At 36.2% G+C, this 23,790-nt stretch overlaps 1 protein-coding gene and 1 pseudogene across 1 annotated transcript in view; one reads left to right on the plus strand and one right to left on the minus strand.

The window, feature by feature from the left end:
- The first annotated feature begins 1,285 nt into the window (after positions 1-1,285).
- CLVS2 (clavesin 2) overlaps positions 1,286-23,790 on the plus strand; it is a 61,927-nt gene continuing 39,422 nt past the window's right edge. The window contains exons 1-3 of the mRNA XM_006926137.1: positions 1,286-1,594; positions 2,057-2,985; positions 13,725-13,899. Of these exons, the coding sequence (XP_006926199.1) occupies positions 2,597-2,985; positions 13,725-13,899 (564 nt within the window). The 5' untranslated portion in view covers positions 1,286-1,594; positions 2,057-2,596. The remainder of the gene's footprint in view (positions 1,595-2,056; positions 2,986-13,724; positions 13,900-23,790) is intronic.
- Positions 18,496-18,614, minus strand: LOC112474442 (annotated as a pseudogene).

Here is a 23,790-nt window from a genome sequence, read left to right on the forward strand (position 1 = left end):
TCTTTCTTTCTCTTGCTTTTCGTCCTTCTTTCCTTCCTTCCTTCCTTCCTTCCTTCCTTCCTTCTTTCAACACTATTGCCATGAGAACAACAAAAACTGTGTTCCTGGGATCTGAGGGTTCTGATAGTCATTAAAGATGATAATATTTTCTTGTCTTCAAGATTATCTATCCATAGATTCTAAGGCAATGCCCACACATCGTGAGAGTCAGTAGATATTCTTGCATTGAGTTGACTTGAACTCAAGACCTCATTCTACAGTTTGTAAGCCAGAAGCTGATCTTAGTGACATGCTCAGTAACATATGCTTTGAAAATAGAAAACATTTCTTTTCCTCAAACCTGTAGATAGTCATCTTAAGCTTAAAGACCCATGTTCATTTATGATGATTCTAGCATACAGATGTATAAAACTGAGTGAACAATAGTATGTATGTCCAGGAATATTTGCTTTAATATAATATAAGAAGTGAATTAAGGAGTGCCTAGTTTTGCTCCCCTCAAGAACCGTTCCTCCTGCCCCCACGCTGATTTCGTCCTCTTCAATAGGAATTTAGCGGCCAGAGTTTATGGTTGATATACCGTTCACCTAAGTTCCCCCGGAGGCTTAATCAGCAACATGATGCTTGGGAAACACTCGTCTTCTTTTCTAAATTAAACACTTCTGTTAACGAATGTGGAAAGTACAAAATGTTTCGGTATTTCTTCCACATCAAAATTACCTCCTACAGGAACTAGAAAATGTGTGTCAATGTGAATTACGGTCTACAAAGGCTACTCGGGCGGCCCCGGGGTCTTGCACACAAAGGGTGAGAGCGGGGTGTGGGGAGGCTGCAAGGCGTCTCTGCCCCGCCTTGGCCAGGCGATGCCTGCCGGGGTAACCCTTTAGGGAGTGGGGACGAGGAGTAGGAGTAGGCTAAACTTGGGGCTCGGGATATTTGAATGTCCCCGAAATTGCCGTCCTACCCAAACGAGTCTGGGAGAGAGGCAAGGAGTGCGTGCGCGAGTTGAGTGAGTGCTTACGTAGCAGCGAGATCCGTGCTGGGATAATTAGAGAGGAGTTGGGCTGAGCCGAGTCCTCTTTTAGTAGCGGCAGCCGGAGCCGCAGCAGCAGCCGCAGCAGCAGCAGCCAGAGGGGCGCGCCTGACTCCCGCCGCCCGGGCGCGCACAGCAGGAGGCTCGTGCCCCGCAGCAGCAGCCCCGCCGCGCCCACTGCCCCGGCGGCCTCGGGCGCACACAGGCGGCGGCCGCCCGCGTGGCCTTCTCCATCCAGGCGTTCGATTCCCGCTCCCTTCCTTCTCTCCTGAAGGCGAGAATGGCAGGGCCGGGCGAGGACCCAGGACAGCCGTGGCCCTAGCTCTGCACCCCACCCCCCACCCCCTCTGGGAGAGGCAGCAGGCTGCTCGCGGACGATGTGGCCACGGCTGCTCCCCAGTACGTCTTCGGCGCGGGTCCCGGCTACCGCCCCTCTTCTCGGCTGGATCCATCCCACCCAAAGGAGTTGATGCTGTCGTCGCCGCCGCCGCTGCTGAAGCCGCGGCTCATGGATGCCGGGGAGTGCCGCATTGCTTAGCGTCCCCGCCTCCGGGTTTGCTGGTAGGAGCCGTCTGCTCTTTCTTCTCTCTTGCTCTGGGGTTTTACAGAAAAAGTAGAGACATTTTGATTTTATTCTCTACTCCTCTTCTCCACCCTCTCCCCCCACCTTGCATTTGTAATGCACGTTCCCAGAGAGATCTCTCCAGCCCTCCCCCCTACCCATTCCACCACCCCCGCGGCAAGTCCGTTGAAATAAAGGGCTAGAGGAAGGCAGAAGTTGGGGTGGGGGTAGGGGTGGGAAGGGGGGAGCCCACCAAAAACCCTTCTGGCGCCTTATGAGATCACGGTGTATCTAAGAGGGGAGAAGGGAAGATGAGCTATCTAAAGAGTCTCCACATAATTAGATTATAATAATTTTAAATAAAATCCCACAAATGTCTTTTAAAAATAAAATCTTTGAATAAGCAGAAGGAGGAATAAGCTCGCTTTCCCCCTCTTTCTCTCTTTTTCTTTCTGGCAAAGACGCTCTCTCCCAGCCTGGAGCTCAGCGCTGAAGAGCCACCTTATTATTAATCAGAATTCCCATCATTATCCCTGGCAGGAGCATCCTTCGGTGGAGACCGCAGAAGCAGCACAGTGCTGGGGCTGAGATGTGCGTGGGGTTGTTTTCGTTACGTCTTGGGAGAGAAGAGGACAGTACCAAGATAAGCGCCACCGGTGCTGGGTGCGATTAGGGGTGTTTTGTTAGGAGAGCGAAAGGACAAGAAGAGGAGTGCTGGGACCACCAGACGTCCACATCTCTTTAAAGGAAAGGGAAGAGAGAGCCGAAGTGGGGTGTTGTTTTTAGGGGGCGGGGAAAGAAGTTTATATCCTTCATAGAAAAGCTGTGGGAATGCAGGTGCAACAGGGTACTTGATTGGACACCGAAACAAATCATTTCCTGTAAAGAAGAGGAAGCAGGCAGCATCGAGGTCTGGAAGCCAGAGAGTGGTGGTGGCAAGGGCCAGGTTGGTTGTGGGACAGTCAGCAAGAGGAAGGGAAGGCTCAGGAACAAACAGAACAATGACTCATTTACAAGCTGGGCTCTCTCCTGAGACCCTGGAGAAAGCTCGCCTGGAGCTCAACGAGAACCCAGACACACTGCACCAGGACATCCAGGAGGTGAGGGATATGGTCATCACAAGGCCGGACATTGGTTTTCTGCGCACGGATGATGCCTTCATTTTACGCTTCTTGCGGGCCAGGAAGTTTCATCACTTTGAGGCCTTCCGCCTCTTGGCCCAATACTTTGAGTACCGGCAGCAGAACCTGGACATGTTCAAAAGCTTCAAGGCCACTGACCCTGGCATCAAACAGGCACTGAAGGATGGCTTCCCTGGGGGCCTGGCCAATCTGGACCACTATGGCAGGAAGATTCTGGTCCTTTTCGCTGCCAACTGGGACCAGAGCAGGTAAATCCCAAATTCCAACTTGTATTAGGGGTTCATTTTCCAGAATTTATGCCAAGTGGTGTCATAGCTTTACAGCTTTGATCTTTTTGTTTATCTTTCTGGGGAAAAAGAGAAACTGGAACTGACAAATGAGTTTTTGGAGGACACCCTAGGGAGTGGGATGGGACCTTTTTCTTTTTCTTTGAAACTCTTACTTCAGTAGCTCAAGTTTCTACTGCAGCTTTAAAGTGCTTCCTGAACCACTTTATTGTGCTGCAATATAAATCGTTTAACTTCTAAATTTTAAAGCTGCTACATTTTTCACCTCCTGAATAAGTTTACCGTTCTGTGGAGAAATTAGTATACAATGGAGACAACTTTTCCTCCTTTCTAAAGAAATTTTAAACTAGATTCCTCCTCCTCCTCCTCCTCCTCCTCCTCTTCATTATCATCATCATTAGCATCTCTTTAGAGGTTTTGTTTTTTGAAAATAGCCTGGTGTTCAACCAAGATCAAGTAGTTTTATTGCTTGGGAACTTTTTGTCTTGGTGATGCATAGATGAAGGAATAATATGATGTGTGTCACTTCAATAAAAAGGAAGAGCTGTATCCTCTGTCACTGAGCATGCCCACCGATGCTGAAATAAAGGCTGACTGGTGTGCTTGTTCTACACCTGCCACTAATCTAAAGAATATGTTTCCTGTCTGAAGTGATTTTTCATCTTTTGGAAGAAAGTGGAAAATGTTCAGATATGTCACTTAGTAGACTTTTTGAGCTCTTGAGTTTTAATGGTGGAGAAAGAAGTCTTATTTCATCTACATTATGATAGAAAAATGCATAGAGTGACTCTTCTACTTCCTAATCAGAATTCTTTTCTCAGACTGAAAGATATAAAAGAAATTATAAAGGGTCTTGTGTAAGGTAGTTTCAATTAAGTTCAAAGTTAACATGTTTCACAGAACTTAAGAATGTTATCAGAACTATGAATCATATGAAGCTGGTTGTTAAAGCATTGGTGTATTTTTAGTTCTGTGAATGGTGACTTTTAATGCATCTGGTTAGTTTAAACTATCTCTGGAGCAATTGTAAAAGACTTTCTCAGTGACTGAGAAATCATATAGATCTCTAGATAGGCTACCCAGAGTTTTGGGATCTTAGAATGTAGTTTAACATTTTTAAACAGGTTTTTACCCTTTAATTAGTCATCTTTTCTGTGTAATTCTAGGTTGAGAACTACTCTGACTTTTTTTTTATGTAAATATAAAGACAAATTACTACTTGGAGAATCATAAAATTATAAAGATCAGAAACTCAGAGAGATAGAGTTAGTTATTGAGGGGAAATGGTGTTCCATTACTTACTTTGGTTGGTTATAGAGATCTCGCTATATTTTTATCAGGTAGCTAAGTATAAAGGACCATAAAATGCCATCCTTTGACCAAAATTTTTCTTTAAAAAGCTTCCCCCCTCCCTGCCCCATCTGAGAAGTACATTACAGGGTCACACAAACCAGTTATTGTGTATATCTATCAAAATTGGAAAAATTAATTCATGAAAGAGCCTAATATTCATATGTCATTTGGACTGGAACTTTGTTTATTGAGCTACAATGAAATGGGAGTGGTGAAAATTTTATATTTAAATGTGTCTCAAAAGTCTGTTAAAGATATTAGGCAGATTGTGTTTAGGGAGACATTCATTTACATTAGACCTATTTTTATTTATTCTTATAAGCGAACTAATATTCACACTGATTTATAAACCAAAGATGAAAATCACACATAGTTTTCATGTATATGGGAAGGTGATTATCTCAGATTACTAAAGCAACTAAGTTTTTGTTGTCTATCTTATGTTTTCATTTAAAGAATAGGTTACTAGTAATCAAAATCTATCTCCCTGGAAAGCTATAGTGGGAAAGGATTTATTAATTGGTATATAGAAGTATTTTTATTAAATCTATACAAAATCTTAAGTATTACAATTTTGTACATTTGAAATTAGAAATGAGAAGCTGTATTCTGCAAAAATACCCTATCAGGATCTATAGACTAATAATTGTGAATTTGATTTCTATGGTTGGAAATGAACAGGAAAAATCAAGAATTTATAGTACACTAAGGTCAGAAGATATACAAGTTATTTAGAACTTGTCTAAAATTCAGTTGTTTCCTCCTCCTATATTCTTAAAATCACTTCCTCCTTCTCTCTGCCTGCTTCTCATCCGAGATCTACATATACCCAATAACAAGAACTAGTGGATAAATAGGCATGTCTGTCCTCTTGGCATCCTCTGTAAACCTTTATTATTGGGATATGTGCATAAGAACTGCCCTGAAACCTGCAGATCAGCTGCCGTTCTGGCAGTACCAGGATGTCACCAGCCTTTCTCCCACATTTGGCCTGAATCCCCTTTTTCTTATACTCTGTAGCCTCTAGTCTTATCTGACTTGATTCCTACAGAAATTTCTACTACTTTCCTTAGATGTTTGCCTTACTAGGTGGATATATTCCTCAGATGCCAAATACTCTTGTTCCTCCCCTGTTCTCTGAGTCTGGGGTTTTCACCTCCATTCTCTGATCCTGCCAGCCCAAATAACCTGTCTCTTGAGAAGACTGAACATCTAAACACAATTCTGACCACCTTCCTTGAGTTGTCAGTGAATTACCTGGCTTTGAACAGCTTTTTTTTTTTTTTTAAAGTAGCATTGTTTTAAATAAATAAAATAGCATTGTTTTAAGGAAACAACAGGTGGAATGTCCACAATTACACAGGGAAATTCCAGGAATGTGGTAGAAAAATACTCCCCTTTATTTGGAAAACAGGTTATTTCCAACCTCTCAAAGGGAAAAGGAAGATTTTAAAAATAAATTCTGAAGAACTTTGTAAGAACCTCTGAAATAATTAATCTGTATATTATTATCTTTATAACAGCACCTGAACTAGAGTTAATGCTCAGTAAATATTTGTTGTATTGAATTGAGTTATGCACTTTTTTAAAAAAAGAATTCTAAGTAGGAAGTTATCTGATACATACTTTCTTCTATATTAAATTTGTAAAACAGTTTTTTTGTGCTCCTCAGGAGACTGGGAATAGTAAATGTGTGTGATGGTGACTATAAATAAAATAGTGTCTCTTTTTACTGCAATGAAATGCCAGTCAGTTTCAGGTTATTGAATTGGACCATTTCCAAGGCCTTTACAAGAGACATGGAATCTTCAGGATGACTAAAGTAAAATAATATTTACAGTGTACCCACCTTATAATAAATCTTAAAAAAATAAAATACTGAAATGTCAAAATGACTTTCAGGGTGGACTGTGGTTCTTTTAAAAAAGAATAGAACAGGCTCAGTTGACTTATTACATTTATTGAGCAGGCTATCTTTGGAAAAAAGTCATACAAAATTATCTTTCTTTCAGATTGTCTAACATAATTTGTGAAAACAAAAGTAAACTCCACAAAATTAAAAACAATTGATTGTCTCACTGCATCACAGGGATGTGGGAGCCCTCCAGGCATTGCATGCTGTATTCCTTTTCTGAGTGATAGCGCCCTGCTTAGGACTCAGCATATACCTTCGAATTTCCACTTGATTTCAACAACAGAATGTGAGGATAATGTACCATGAGGCTAGAAGAGATTACATTACCTTCAGAAAATAAAGTTTGGAATAAAAGTAGATCATGGTGTAGACCCTAGGACATGAGAACAGGTATCTGAGAAATTGAAAATTACTGGCACATGTTTATTGGGAATATTCATGAGAACATTGTGTCACCTGAAAAAATATAATGATGACATATATTCTGACAGTTGGTCTGTAATTTTTCAGTTAGCTTGCAAATAGTATTTTATCTCATTAAACTTATAAACTATTTCTCTATACTTTTGTACAATAAACAGCCATTTATTGGAAATCTGGTTAATAACCATTAGAAATTAAATACAGCTACACTAAAATGATTCTTAAAATAGTGGCAATTCAGAAAGCGCTGACTGTCTTGCAGCTCTTTTTGGCTTGTCATAATGGACATTGATTATCACTTAGAGCATTGAAGATCTGGGAGGGGTAGAAGGCTGTCTGGTCAGACATTGCTATGATCTTGAAATATCCTAAAATTTCCCCAAATCACATATTATTTTCTGTTTGTTTATTTTGTGTGGCTTTTTCATAAAAAAGAAAATATTAGATGAATGGTCAGTCATTTATTTGTAGCTTCAGATTGAATTATGATTATGTTCCCATTTATTAAAATGTGACCAATCTCCAAATTGAAAGAAACTTTATGATGATGATAGATTGAAATAATAAAAAACAAATAACCATAGACTACACATATTTGCTTTAATCTCAGCCACAAAGCTTTACTCTTCTGTGGAAATATACTAAAATAAAATAAAATACAAAGTAAAATAAAAATGACTAAAATATATTAAAACAGTCAATTAACTAGATAATTAAGGAGAAACACTCTTACTTGGTAATGTTAAAAACAAAAACAAACTAACAAAAGGTTTAACTTTTCTTGAGGGGAGGCACCTGATTTTTCAAGATTTCTTAGCTCAGTTTATTAAAATATTTAAGTATTTCTCAACTTGTTGCTTCACAGTGTCAGATATTGTGTAAGGTCAGGAATTTTTACCTTCAAAATCCTAGAGGCATTGCTGTGCTGTATTATGGGCAGATTTTGAGATTAAGTCGAATCTAGAAATGGCAAGTGTGGATTCCATGGGATTTCTGTCCCAGCAGAGCTTCTGTATTGCTTCCTTATAGAGATACTCTTTTAATAAATACTCTGGACACTACAGCCTATTCCATACTATGCCCTTGATTCATACCGTATAAAATGGGAGAGAAAAAAATTGTCCTGATAAATGTTAGTGAACTATTGGAACAAATCTCTGGAGGAAAAAAAAAAAAGTAAGTCTCTAAAAACTAGGGTAATTTAAAGTAATTAGTGAAATAACTCTGAAATAATAACAAAAACCAAGAGTGATAACCTTTAGTGGGACATTGATTGGGTCTGGCCCAAGTCAGGCTTTTTTCATGTTTCAAATATGTAACTTCAAACAAAGTTGAAGAGAAGAAAATAATTTGAGGTTAATATAACATACTGAAAGGATGCCTCAAAAATGTTTAAATATATTTTAAAACATGAACCAAGTTAATAAATTAATAAATTATCTTTAGTAAATTAATATATTTCCTTTGTTCTTGGAGAAAGATTGAGTTCTTTTATGTCGTTGAGGACAGGTACATGTATTTTTCAACATAGTAAATGGAGCTATTGACATGAGGGAAAGGATGTCCCTGTATGTTGGGTCCTTATAACTGAGTGAATAGTACTCAATTTTTCAATCAACTTTTTTAAAAGTACACTTCAGTCAAGCATTTGCTACATAGAAATTTCATAGGTGTTAAGGGCAAATAAAGACACAAGTAACACATTTTTGTACCATCAAGGGACATACAACCTCTCTGGGAAGGAAAAACTTGAAAAGCTAAATTGCTGCCCAAGAGGTTGTAAGTGCTTAGTGAGGGTACTCTTTGCCAATATTGGAAGTTCAGGGCAGAGGTGCAGCTGCAGGCTACTCAATGTTGTATACAGAGAACATTGCCTACTTGGTTCACTGAATTCAACCTCTCATTGTGTCATTTTAATTAATACTTAACTAATTCATTCATTTTAAAACATTTTTATAGCATGTGTCAGGCATCCTTCTAGCACTTAACAAACATTGATTTATTAAATCTTACAATCATGCAAGATAAGTCCTGTTAATACTATATTTTGCAGATGAGGAAACTGAGGCAGAGAGCAGTTAAGTATTTCACCCAAAACCAGTGAATTGGTCAAACTTTTTTTGTGTGTATAAACAACAACATAAATCTAGAAAAAAAAACAATTAAATATAATTATATCAAAAAAGCAAGCTCTGATAATTAAAAAAAAATAATCAACGGTTTAGAAAGTCTTGATGGAATATCAGAATACAATTAGGAACAGAAAGTTAAGTTGCTCGAACAAATATCCTGAAGGCAAAGACTATATTAAGCAGGCACCTGCTTAGATTAGTCTGCCTTGAAAAGAAGAGTTGCTTTTCTGATGTGTTTGTATTTTTCTAGCACAATTCTGTTTTGTTTTATTTTATTTTATTTTGGTGGCAGTAGGTGCACAAAAAAAGTTATTTTTTCCCCCCAAGGAAAGACATTTTTCCTCTAGATGTTTCATTTCCAAAGATTCTTGTTCTCACTCACCTGCATTCCCATAACAGTAAAGTTAAAGCAAGGCTCAGACAGATAATCTGTGCTTAGTGATACAAACCAGACACATGAATATTTCGGAATTCATATTTTCTCCAGGCTTTGTAGACTTAGCCTCTTCCTGTCTCAAATCTTATGAATGTCTTGTTGCTTTTCCTCTACTAAAACCTGTGCTAGGGCCAGGCTGGAACGTGCTTTGGTACTTGGCATGGTGCCATGTCGGTATTGACTTCCTGATCTATCTTCTGACATTATGCCACTGAGACATGGAAAAACAGAATAGCTATTCATCAAACTCTGTTCTAGGTATCAGATACCATAGGCAGTGGAGAAAACTAGTGTTTGAAAGACCAGCTTCTCATGGTGGTTCTGGAAACTTTAAATTCTCTGAGACCTTGTGTCTTCATCTCTAAATTTCTCTGAGACATCATCTGTCTCCTCATCTCCAAAATAATAGAAACAAAACCAGCACTGAGACTTTGAGCTTGTTATGAGATTAAGAAAATGCATTTTAAATTCCTTTGGAAATTTTAACCAATAACACAGATAGAGGTATTATTATGATTACCCTTCAGTAATATAATACATGCAGATGGGTTCATCACCTTCAGCACTAATGATACCTCAAGGCATTAATAAAGGTAATTCTTCTCATTGTCTCTACCCTAGCGCCTTTCTAACAGGAAGTGCTTCAGACCTGGCTTAATGAAAACTGAGGGGCGGGAGCAGCCTTAATGAAGAATTTAACAATGGTTGATTGATTTAGTGGCAAAGGGAAATTGCTTGGTTGTCATGCTATTCAATGTGATGCTAAGATGCCAGTTTTTCCCTGTCAAGCTGAAAGAAAGGGGTGGAGAGTGGGAAGAGAATGACCTCTTTGTGATTTAGGTTGCTCTTTGCACTGATTGTAAGCTGTGGTAGAGGATGAAATGCTGTGAACCTCAAGAGAGAAGCACAGGCCAGCTAGCCACCCCAAACCTTGCATGGCCAGAGGCAGGAGAAGCTTCTCTGCTCTAGTAAATAGGAGACAAGGGAGTCAAAGTCTTCTCCATCTAGTTTTTTTACATATTATTGCAGCTTTGATCTCCTCAAGAACAATGGTCTACATGGGCTGGTATCCCAGTTGTAAAATCGTTTACCGATGTCATTATTTCACCTTACTGTATGCTGCACATCATCCTCTCCAAGTTGATTTCAGATACAGGCTTTACTTAATGCTATTTTGGGAAGCGCAGTCAGGAGTCAACAGCTGCATTAATGTGCTAGTTCATTATTTATGGCTTTTTTCCAACATATGAGGGGAAAATAGCGACAGTGGAGCTCCTACAATTGGGGTAGAAACCCCAAACATGAACATATGGAATATTTATAATACTGACAATTTATAAATTGTAACAGTTAAAAATAATTTCAAAGAGAATAATGATGTTAGGATTCCCGAAGAGAGAAAATTCATAAAATGCTCCATTTCTTTGGAAGATATTTTACAGACTTTGGCAAGATCTCGTTTAATAACGCTCTGCTTAGGAATAGCCCGCTGAGCTGCTAATGGTAGTAATGTGACATGTTTGACAACCAAGGACTGGAGTGTCAAGAGTGGTTTTGACCTGCTCTTTGAATGCAGTTAGCTAGGATGCTTTTATGTTTCTTTTCTTAAACTTATACATTAATATGATTTATATAAAGATCATTTAATTTTCTTTTTCGGGGCAAGACATTACATTTTAAAACTTGATTAGATTTACTCTTGAAAACCTTGCAAACCTGCTGATCCTGAGATTTGCCATATTTTAGTTTCTTTGGAATAGTAATATGTATATACATATATGTATATATATATATAATTTTTTTCTTGATTTGGACCCAGTTTTATAAAACTGTACTTAAAATGTGTTACCTAAAACAATTTGCCTCTTGTTTTCAGCCATGATTTATTCTTACTACGTACAATGCATTGTTCTTCCAAAGCTGATTTCAAGATTCAAGCTATTTTGGCATATATGCCATTTGGTATTATTATAGGTAACAAGAATAACCATAGCGAGGGAAAAGTTCTGAGTTGACTTCTCTAATTTTTAATTTTCTTTACCATGATATTATTATACACTTCAGAATTTACATGGATGTTTTTAAAGAGGAGGGTTTACATTTTAACTAGAAATATAACTTTCTTGCTCCAACTTTCCAGTTTGTGTAGGTTTATAGGCTTTTGGTCATAATACTGTTAGGCTATTTTTCAAAAAAAGGAAATAGGCCAACTATGAAGTGACAGATAAAGGTAGTCAGCCATACGTATTTCATAGATTTAAAGACAAACAAGTACTAGAGTTCTACAAAAAGTTTTATTTTTTTATGTGTTCAGGAAATAGTTTAGGATGTCATCTCCTTAGGACTATAATAGTGTGTATACTATCCAGAGATTTAAAAATAACTCCTTGACTCTTGCCTTTTACAACAATAATAAGTTATCTAAAGATCATCATTTAGGTTTTTAGTAGAAGATAAAAACAAATATTCTTCAGTTCTTATGATACCCTGCCTAGTACACTATGTCTGTGGTTACCATTACAACACAATTATGCTATGCGTGTATTCCAACCAACATGTACTATATCTGCTGTATACCTAGCATTGTGTGAATGCTTTCACCCAAATCAGTCATGTCTTTCACTTCCTTACCTGCCTGCTATCGCCCACCCGCTACCACTGCCAGTGAGATATAGTAAGATGAGCATAGATATTTCCATTTTCTCATGTAAGAGAACTGAACCTCAGAATTATAAATCAGTGACATGACCAGGGCTACACAGCTATTGAGGGACAGGGAAGAGATTCCATGTAGAAGTCTTTTGATACCATGCAGTATGCTTGGTTAATGCCGGGATCCAAGAGTGATTTTATTCCATACCATTGTACTGATTTTACAGATAAGGAAATGAGGCTCAGGGAAAGTGAGAAGTCACCTGAAGTTTCACTGATAATTATTCCTTTTTTTTCCTGAACTATTATGCTCTCTCCATTCACATCCAAATGTTTTTAGAAGTAAAAATGGAACTATTCCTTCATATGTACTCACTGTCTTACAGTGTCTTCCTGGGGAGCCCATCGCTTCCACTAAATGCCAGCGCTTTCTATTCCTAATCTACCATCTTCCTCATCCCATCTCTTCCTGAGATCAATCAGGATTTTTTTCTTTAGCTTTTTCTGAACATCTCCATCTGAGTGTCTGAGGAGAAAACAACTCGAAGTGCAGGGCACTCAAAAATTGAAATGGTTAATGTATTACATTAATTTGCCGATTCCTCTTAAAATACTGGAATTCTCTTAGAATAATTATTTCATTTTTCTCTCAGCTCTGATTGCATTAACTCCTTCACTTCCTTGAATTTAGGATCAGTACGCTTTTGATTCCAGAATGTTTAACCTTGAGCTCTCTCTTGAGTTTCGGATCTACTTTTTCAGATGTTTAACTGATATTAACTGGGTTTACTACATGTTTCTCAAATATAATGGGTTCTATTACAAGCTACATTTCCAGCCATCCCCAACTATATCCTCTTTTTTTGCATTATTGATTTTGATTAAAGATTTTACCATTTATTCAGGCTCTGAAGATAGAGTCTGTATGTCATCTTATACTCTTTCCTTAATCTTAGTCCCGACATCTAATTAAATGTCAAATTTTAACAAGTTTCTTCTGAAATATCAAATTTGGCTTCTTATCTCCATTCCTACCTCCACTGCCTTTGTTGAGGTAGTGTCTTACTCTACAGTTAGTGTCTTTGCATTCTTGTTAGTCCATTTTACAGGAACATAAGGAGCATTTACTGGATTTTTATAATGTGCCAGGTACTGTGCTAAGATGCAAGGCAGAAAAGACAAAGATTTAACCCCTAAATTTGGATGGCCTGCCTTAAATAGACAAGTAATTTTCCCTTTGTTCTCATAGATCTTCCTTTCTTTCTGTCTTTACACTTTGCCTTCTTTTTTTTTTTTAATTTTATCTTTATGATACAGACTCAATACAAGTAATTAAAACCTGTTGGCACTTATAACCATAGCTGTTTACATATACTGTTCTTGTTTATTGATATGCTTTCTTAAATCTCATTCTCAAAATTTTCAGATATATGGATATGAAATGTCAGTACTACTGAGAACATTCTTAAGCTATTTAAAGTACCATGCCTAATTTTCGGGGTAGTTGAAATAAAATTTTAGAAAACCATAGGAAAGCCTAGAGGTAAAATAAATTGTTATAAAATATGAAGCTAACAATATTTCAAAAGCATTTTAGTTTTTTTTTGATAGAGTACATGTATTTTCTCTGAAAGCAGCAAATCAAACCTCTTCAAAGAATATTTTTTTAAACAAAATCATCTTATGATTCCTGAGGTGTTTTGAAAGGAGTTTTTAGTGTGCTAAAACTTTCTATAGTTTATACAAAAGTGATTGTCAGATTTATGCGGTCCTTGTCTGTTGCTGATAGGTACACACTGGTGGATATTTTGCGTGCCATCTTACTGTCTTTAGAAGCCATGATTGAAGATCCTGAGCTTCAGGTGAATGGGTTTGTTTTGATCATAGACTGGAGTAACTTCACCTTCAAGCAAGCCTCTAAACTTACACCCAGCATGCTGCGATTGGCTATTGAAGGCCTTCAGGTAATGGTTTACAAGTTATCTACTTTCTTGGTCTCCTATATTTGTGTGTGTTAGAATATCTAATGTGTTAGGATAACAAAATGTCTCACTTAAAAAATAAAAATTTTTAAATATAATTTTCAAGCACAAACATTAACATATTAACTGGACAAAGGATTTTAGAAGAAAAGATGAAGGATGTGAGCCTTTTCATTGGTGAAAATTTGTGATACTTGGCACAAGCCTTCACTATGCCTAAACATAAATATGGGTGATAAGCTGAGATCATTTATCTTGATAATCAGAACAAGCAACGTCTTTTGGATTTTAATTGTTAGCTATTTAGGCTTATTTTTGTTTCTTTTTCCTTTTATGTGTGTATTAGTTAATTAGTTAAAGGTTTCCTTCATTATATCATTTAACCTGGTGAATTTGGGACATGATGGACAATGTCTTCATGTTGCCTTAAAAAACTGTTGGAAAGTCAGTCAATATGCATTTTGATCTCTAAAATACAGAATCACTGTTTGGAATTACTTTTCTAGACTTAGTTGGGAATTTTCGTTCTTTTTTTTGTTGTTCTTTTTTTTTGGTAGAAATGCTATCACATAGAATTTCTATAGGAATGGTGCATCTTCCAGTGAATGGCATAACTGGCTGGAAAATCAGTTATTTAGTGACATGCCATAAAGAAATTACTGATAATTTCTTTTTAGCTTTTAGGATGTCCTTCTTCTGCTCTGTCTTTACTTTGGTTCATGATACATTATATATGATATTTATGGAATAAATTTAAAAAATTTATAAAGATTTTTAAATGAACTCGAGTAGTGTTATTCTCTGTATGTTCAACATGCATTTCATAAGTTTGCAAGTCAACAGTTACTTTTTTTCAGTTACCATTGAAAATATCACTTGCTTTAAAATAACTAATTATATCTTTGTCATTTATTCACAAATTGCAAGGAAGAGATGAAAGCTAGAGAACTCTTTTAATCACACAGGTACACATCCATACACATAATGATAGTTGGAAACAACATTTCTTTATTCAGAAAAGTCTATGCTTCCTTGAGAATGTTATGCAAATTTATGTAGCTGGGCTGGACATTTTTTTTTTAAAATTTATATGCCATGAATGAAATTATGACAAGAAAGACTACAGATGTGTGTGGCTGCCTTGATGTGAATGCTTAGACAAATAGAGACACATATGTTGTTCATTAGACCAAGAGGTTAGACTTTATTTTTAATGTTAAATAAACCAAAATTATCCAGATCTCTGCTCCGTAGTAATTTCTGACTGTATCTGTAGGTTTCTTAGTTGATGGCTGATTACTTCCTAAAAATGAGCCACTTCTCCAGGTGGCAGCACATCTTAACTAAATTGAATTCACACTTTGAGTTTTGACTCTGGAGTGAATAAGACATTCTGATTCTATTTCTCTGCATAGGCTTTTCCCCATGCAGGTTTCCCGTCTTGCTCTTGGTGAGTCATCCGTGCTTCTGTCTTATCTTAAACATCACCTTAAAAAAATCCACAGGGGTTTGGGAGAGGGAGAGGGCACAGGATAACACATGTTTAGAAAAGTGTATATCATGTAGAATCATTCCTAATTCTGTCCTAATGCCAGCAGTGTAATAAATGTCTTTTATTTTGTAAAGAAAATTGGTTGCCACCAACCAGGTTATTTAACACAAAACAATAACCTAGTTTTTTAGAATTATTATCACTATTTAACTTGTGTCTTCTCTTTGCACCAGGGCTAGACAAGGGCTTTAGCTGCATGAAGGACTGTAGAACTCATATTATTCCTGAGAAACTGAAAAAGAAAAAAACAAAAAAAAAACACCTTAAGGATAGACTTAGTGCCTTGCTATTTGCCAACTTACAACATTGTATGTAGACATTTAGTAGTAATATGAGAAGTCATTGCAGGAGAAAAAGCTGACAATTCAGACATGTTTGGGAGCTTCTCCATTATCCCTGACCACCATGCAAACTTCTTTAAGTGCTAAGTGTTAGCGTGACAAGAGCTACAGTCAGATTTAACCACCGTGCTTAAGTTAGAGAGGGAAATGGTCCTCTACCCTGCAGGACCTATTCTGTCTTTCTTATCTCTATTCTCCATAACGTCTAAATTCCCTTTACTTACTTTCTTCCAGGACCTATACTGAGTAAGCAGGGTTGATTCCTCATTGGTTGCCAGTTTGGAAGCCAGTTAAAATAAGGGAGCTCTTCCTGCCAATAAATTTGACATGTTATTAACCTTTAAATTCAATGTTTTCTCTGGTTCAAATTTATTTTTTAAATGCTCTACATCTGTGTCTATGTCTATGTCTTTATCTATATCCAAAAATGATGATAATTCTGAATGGCATTATAAGATGTGCTAAAAATGTTCTATTATAGCATACATGATTACATATTTAATTTTATATTGAAGTTCATTTTCTCAATTTTCTAGTCAAGTCTGTTTATTTTGCATTTGCTATGAGAAACATTATTGTGCATTGATATATTTTTCTTGCAGAGCATGAATAAACATGTTTGAGATTGACATAAGACCATAAAATGTTCAAATTAAAGATATATACACAATTTTAGGTCACTAAACACAACTACCACCATCACCATGACCACCAACACCACCACAATAATAAATCACTCCAATTAACCAATTCAAGGAAATTAGGAGGTGAGAATATTTTTAATAACTCAGTGATGATTTATATCAGCTCACAATTCTGCTATAGTATGTTACTTTTATTTAGAAAAACATAAAAAATAGTTTAGGGAGTTGAACCACATATAAGAAAGGCTACCCATGGGTTTGGTGCCAGAGAGGAAACTTACTTTAATTGTATGCATTATTAATGGATTGTAACTATGTTTTGAAGAAGCCCCTCTCTCTTCTTCATAACCTCTCTATCTGCACACACCAGCCCTCTTTGTCCTCAAGCAAAAAAGTATTTTGAGTGACTGGCTAGAGATAGCACTTGATACCTTGAATAAAGACACATAGACCATTGCTAGACGATCCACCCATGATCACAGTATGAGGCGAATAGAGAGACAATGTGGAAGAGTAGAAATAGAATGGGCTTTATAAGCAGACAGACCTGAGTTTGAATGACAGTTCTGTCATATATCAAATACTTGGGCAAATTCTTGAACTTGTTTGAATCTCATTCTACTCATTTATATCAATTTTAAAGATTTATATTAGAATTGATAGGTGTTATCAATGCTCAAGTAATTGATGTACATGAACTAATTTTTCAAGTGCCATATTTTTCTGCATGTGTGCTTGTTTTCTCACAATTCAGTGACTACCTAGACTGTAAAGACTTAAAGTTGATTGATTTTGGGACTCTAAATAATATATTTGCTTTTAGTGCTCAGATTGTAAATATACAGATTGCATTTTTTAAAAAAACATTTCACTGTGTGGTTAAATAACATGTAGATATTTTCATGTTAGATGACAAATAAAATATTTTTTCATGTTAAAAGTCAAACAAAAAAATGAGATTGTTTCGCCTAGTGAAAATTACTCTTTCTTTCTTTTGGGAGAAGCTCCAGGCACCGTTGGAAAGGTGACGATTGTGGAGCTACCCTTAACCTTGAGAGTTGAGCATTAGTTTGCTAAGTGAACAAAGATGGGAAGAGCATTTTGGGCAGGGAACCTTTAGTGGAGGTACTTTGAACAAACATACAGCTATATAGGGTTGAAAGTATGTGATAAATTTGTTTTGATGTGGTTAAAATGAGAAGTGAATTGAAATGACCAGAGATGAGCTGGGAAAAGCAGGATGAGCCTTGGCTCCATGAGATGGAAAATTGCATGCTGTGTGGTTTGGCCTGCGTTTACTAGACAGGGAGAAGTGTGGGATAGGAAAGTGACCTTGTCTCTCTTCTGCTTTGGGAAGATCTCTCAGGTAGAAAAATGGACTCGGATCAAAGAAAGGAGGGGTTAGATCTAGAGAACCCCCAAACTGCCCTGGAGATAATTGTATTGATCTCATTTTGTAGAACAGGAAATGAAATTTCAGAGAATTTGACACTGGAATGTTCTCAACTGACATCAAGGCTTGAGTCCAAGTTGGCTGACTCCAACAATGTCTTTCTTGAATCTTATTGTTTCTTTTGTTTCTAGGTCTGGGCCTAAGAAAAAGTGCATAGGCTCAGTTTAGAGTAACTTCTCTCCCTCATGCCAAATCCTCACATTTTAATACAAGTGACATTTGTTTATTGAGATAAACAAAACAATGTTAACTAAAGAAGTCATAAATGGCTGACCTGTGGACTTGCACTTGTTTTGATACCAAGTGTCAGAACCATTTTCTTCTTCCTTGAGTGATGGCAAGCCTCCCATGATGAAGACCAAGGAAAAGGTGCTTTTCTGCTAGTTAAAGAGAACTTATATCAACACAACCCCAAATTTGTAAGCCACTCCTAATATTGGTTTGAAGCAATTCTATATGCTTTCTGTGTGCAGAATATTCGAACTTATTTTTTTTTTTTTTTTTTTTTTTTAGGAGGGGCAGCCCTTGGTTGACCTCACAGATTGCAAGGACCTTGTCAGCTTATAATCTCTTGTTTTTTATTTTTTACGCCTACAGCACCTGGTCTTCCTAGGTTGTCTCCCATCCAAGTACTAACCAGGCCCGAACCTGTTTAGCTTCCGAGATCAGGTGGGATCGGGCTTGTTCAGGGTGGCATGGCCATAGACCAAACTTTTTTTTTAATGAAAGACATTAGACATTTTTATTGACACAATGTTGTACCTTGATAGATAAGAGGCAACATGAGATACTTTCGTGGTAATAAAGTATTCAAGCTTCATTGGAAAGAAAAGACAAAGAGAAAATTGTCTTGCTACTTACAAGAAGTTAATTGATTAGGTTAGTTATAGTATCAGGAAGCATCTTAGAGAATCAATACAAGATTAAGTGAATGTGGCTTATAGACTCTAAGATATCTGCCTGAGAAGCCAATTAAAACATGAAATATTTAGAAATACCTGGAACAGCTTAGACTGTTTGAATTTACATAGAAGTGTTGCGCTTTTAATAATTTTTGGTTGCAGTTGCTCTATTTTTATTTTTTCTTATAAAATAGTACATTCTTAAAACTCTTTAATAAAGAAAACTCAAATGCTCTTATGAATCCATTTGTGATTAAAAAAATTATCCTGACCCTGCTTGTGCTTTCATTGTCCTTTGGATATATTTATCTGTTATTCCCCTTTAGCTCTGTCCTGCTGTGTCTGTGCTTTTGCTTTCACAATTTCACAGGAATCCCCAAACTCCATCTGCTGAAAAGAACATAATGTAGTCAAGATATGGGTCTGTTGGCAAGGGGTTTGGCTTTAACAAAGAATTGAATAGCTCTTTGAATTGCTACATTAAGACTCAGATGTAGGGCCATCACAAAATGCCTAAATCAGTGCCAAATATCGTAAGAGCCCTTAATAACCAGGACTTGTGAAAGAATAAAGAATATGTAATTAATTCACACTACTTAATGCTAGCCCTTTCTTTTGACTCAAAGGTTCAGTGTTATGAGCAGCCACCAATCTGCTGGATCTGAGAGCTCTGGTCATTCATGTGGAAGGTAAAAGGTGCTGCTGCTATAAATTTTGGCTCCGCTTGTATGGAAGCTCAGTCCTACCTAGGGGATCTTGCCAAAAAACGAGAGCATGCTAATGACTAGAGCATCTCTGTCCAAGGCTAGGGGGTGAGGAGCTCCATTAACTTCAGTCTAGCTTTAGCTTATTCAGTCCTCCAAATCCTACTCGCAATTTCTGCCAGCTTTGAAATTGTACGTACGTGTGTGTGTGTGTGTGTGTGTGTGTGTGTGTGTGTGTGTGTGTAGGGGGGTTAAAGGAGAAGATTAAAAAGAAACTTGTGAGATAGTAAATTAAAGGTTCATAATAAAACAGAAGGACTCTGTGCTTTGCAGCAGTGTTCTGCGCAGTAATCCTTAACCTGCCAAGAGATTCTAGGCCTATAATGTGCCGGACAACACATAGTAGAATCATTTTGCATATAAGCTACCTTATAAACTTAAGGCAGCATTATGGTACATTAATAGGAGAGGGCAGAAAGAATGTCTAATTTTTTGAAAGTGACTCATGAACTGTATTCATTCAGAGAGCCTGAAGTAGGGAGCATTTATTTCCAGATTTTGTATGCACAGGCAGAACCATATTAAGAAACAGTGACAAGGGGAGTGTATAAAAAAGGTGACGTTTTGTTCATCACATGCATAGCTGTCTGAGCTAAGTGTGCCTCCTTTCAGTTGTTATTTAACCTAAAACAAAATGAGTCAAAACTCTAATGTTGCTTTATTCCATAATGTGAGAATGTGGTGGTTTGGCTGAGAGATTTAGTGCTCAGAAGCAGGACATTGGAAGTCTTTTTAAAAGCTGAAGATAGACATGTAAAAGCTATATATAATATTCAGTTCAACAAGCAGGCTAATGATTATGTAACCTTTGATAACAGGCTATATATTATATTTATATAATCCACACAATACACATATATGCACATATGTACATACGTATATCATTTTTTTGCATTAAAATTATTTATTTCCTTTGATTAGCAGCTAAATCTGTTTATAATGTCTAGTTGTAGGAAGATGAATGCTCTAGAGTTATTTAACACGTAGTTACTGAATTAGAGAGTATCAGTAATTAGTAATAAAATGTAATTACTAATACTTTCAACCACTGAAAAAAAGCTCTATACTTTCAACCACTGAAAAAAAGACTAGTTATTATTTTGCTTCAAATAACCAAATAATTGACACAATGAAAGAGAAAGAAGTGAATAATAATTTTTTGGTCTGAGTCATTGAGATAATGCTAAATGGATAGAAAGTAATTATCTATAATAAAAACTGAATGAATAAAATGAGCTCTTCTGTATTTCATTTTATTGAATGTTTAGACATGTCCTTAACTAGAGAACAAAAAAGATAAGTAACTGCACGTTCTCTATTATTCTTTTTAGTAGCAATGTAAATGAATCTTGATATATCCTCTCCCAGCAGAACATCATCAAATCAAAACTGCTAAATAGAAATGCCCATTTATACTTTGAAAAATTAGTCTAGATGCAATGGAATACTATTCATCCTTAAAAAGGAAAAGGAAATCTTGCCTTTTGCAAAAATATGGATGAACCTGGAAGACATTATACTAAGTGAAGTTAAGCCAGGCACAGACAAAAACTGCATGATCTCACTTATATGTGGAACCTAAAAAATTGAATTCATAGTTACAGAGCATAGAATGGTGGGGGAAATGAGGAGATTCTGGTCAAAGGCTACAAATTTTCAGTTATAAGGTGAGTAAGTTCTAGAGACCTAATGTACAGCATAATAATGTAGTGTATACTTGAAATTTGCTAAGAGAGATTTCAAGTGTTCATACCACACACATAAGAAAGTAATTATATGAGGTGATAGATACATTAGTCAGCTTGACTGTGGCAATCATATTGCAGTATACATGTATACCAAAATGTCATGTGCTGTACCTTACATATGTACAATTTTATTTGTCAATCATACCTTTAAAACCTGGAAAAATTGTTTAAGATCCCAGTATCATTAGATTTTCCTACAGATGTTGGTAAAGTAGACATGCTAATCTTTCAAATGTTTAGTCATTTTACCTTCATAACTGTAATCTCATGAACATCTAAACCAAAATATTTTGAAGTCTCAAATTAAGGTGTCATTTTTGTTGTCTTAAATTTTAAAATTCTGGTACCTTATTGCCAGAATCTTAGACATGAGTGATTCTTCTGTCTCATCTATGCATTCTTGTTCTATTCTCTTAAATTTGATCTGAAAACCAGAATATTTTTTATCTTTTACTATAACTATCTGAAGATCTGTTTTTAATGGGGTTAGTTTTCTTTATACCTGAAATTGGAGAAGCCATAGTAAACTCATAAGAGAAATGCCTCCTTGGATTTATCCTGGAACTATTTGATGCACAATTAATAAGAGTGTGTTTAAAGTCAATTGCACTTTAAAAGGCCCCAATCAGTTAGAATTTTAAGATGTGGGTGAGTGTAAGTTATATAAGATAATGATAAATGCTATAACAAATCAAAATGTGTACATGGCTTCGATTCTCTTACCATGAAGTCCATTAGGGTGCTTTGGATCAATGTATGGTGCTTCTTGTAGTGAGTCAGTGACCTACATTCCTTCCACCTTATTGCCCTACCATTTTCTTTGTGTGGTTTCCAAAGTCATTTTGCTCAATTCCATTATATTTCCCTATAAGCTGAAAAGGCATTGAGGACCACATATGATATATTTCTATGGGCCAGACCTGAAAACAGTGCATATTGCTTCCTTTTAAATTCTAGTAGCTAGAAAACTTGGTTGAGCGGTGACTCATAAATACAAATGAGATGAAGAAATGTAGGCTAACTATGATCTTAGGAAGAAGAGGAATTATGTACATCTTACGCTGTCTTTCACAATGCTGATTCCCTAAATAACATTGATGACTCTTCAATCAGCTCTTTATACCATGTTTGTTTATGTTCTCTGAAAGGAAGAGGTTATAATTACTGTTTCAAGGAAGTTTAGTTCCTACATACAAGCATAAAAGAATAAATGTATCCTACAATTCAGTCTATGAACTGACTTCCATCTCTATAGTTGACAAGTTTTGCCTAGATAAGAGGGCTGGCAATTCTACGTAGCTGGGTCACTATAACTATATCCCTATAACAGAGGTAACACCGCTGTGATGCAGTCAGTTTAACTCTCCTGAGTATTTTTAAACTTTAAAAGGAGAAAAAGGTAAATAATTTCTCTATAGTCTTAAGATTGTTTTCAAGAAAATTATAGTGATGTTTTTGTTGCTCATCTTTGAAGTTAGGAACCTTCTGAATTTGAAATTTAATTTTTATAAAATGAGAATATGGTATTTTTTTGGTATCAGATGACTTAATTTGAGGAACTGCCAGAAAAGAATATTAGCTGCTAACATACGGAAAGGATTTCACAAGTCTTTGTGACCTTAGAGCTTAGAACCTGTCAGACTTTAGGATGTAGAGTCCACCAGCATTCACCTTTTTGTCAATATTTATCAAGTGCTTTAAAAAACTCAGGTTGGAGTTTTACTTGTAGTTTAGTCATATGATGAAAACATAATAAGTCAATATAATTTCAGTACAGAAATTAATAAATTAATGTAAAAGTTACATTGTCAGTACTTAGTTTTTCAGTCATATTATATACTATAAAGATCTACTTTCCCCTTGAGGATATTCTAGGAGCTCTTTATTTCATGTTGTGATTTTTACCTCTTGTTTGTTCGGTCTATATTAGGCCTGTTATCCTAGAAAAAATTTAAATTTCACTCTTGTTTTATTAGCTGCTGCTTGTTATTTCTTCAAGTCCTTGAATTCTTTTCTCTTTTCATATATATATATATATATATAAAATTACCTGAAAGAGTACAGTGGAGGTAAAATTGTAGAATATTTGCATTCTCTAAAATGTGTTTATTTTGTTTTCACATTGGTTGATAGTTTTGCTAGTTATAAAAATATAGATTCAAAATAAATTTCCCTTAGTACTTTTAAATCATTAATTTATAGATGTTAAGTATTCATTATTTCTGATAAGAATCTTTATTTCAAATTTTTGTTACCTTGTATGTACCTGTATTTCACAAAAGATTTTAGGACCTTTCTTCATTTTGGCATTTATAAGCATGCATCTAAGAGCAGATCTTTTTGTGTGTCCACCAGAACTTAATGGATACTTTTAATTAGTAAAAGAAATATTTTTATTATTTTTTCCTCTCAATTTTTCTCTGATCCCTTTTATGGCACTCCTATAGCCTGGTCATTGTATCTGTGGTC

Source organism: Pteropus alecto, unplaced genomic scaffold (assembly GCF_000325575.1).
Source record: "Pteropus alecto unplaced genomic scaffold, ASM32557v1 scaffold79, whole genome shotgun sequence".
In the NCBI taxonomy this organism is placed as follows: Eukaryota; Metazoa; Chordata; class Mammalia; order Chiroptera; family Pteropodidae; genus Pteropus; species Pteropus alecto.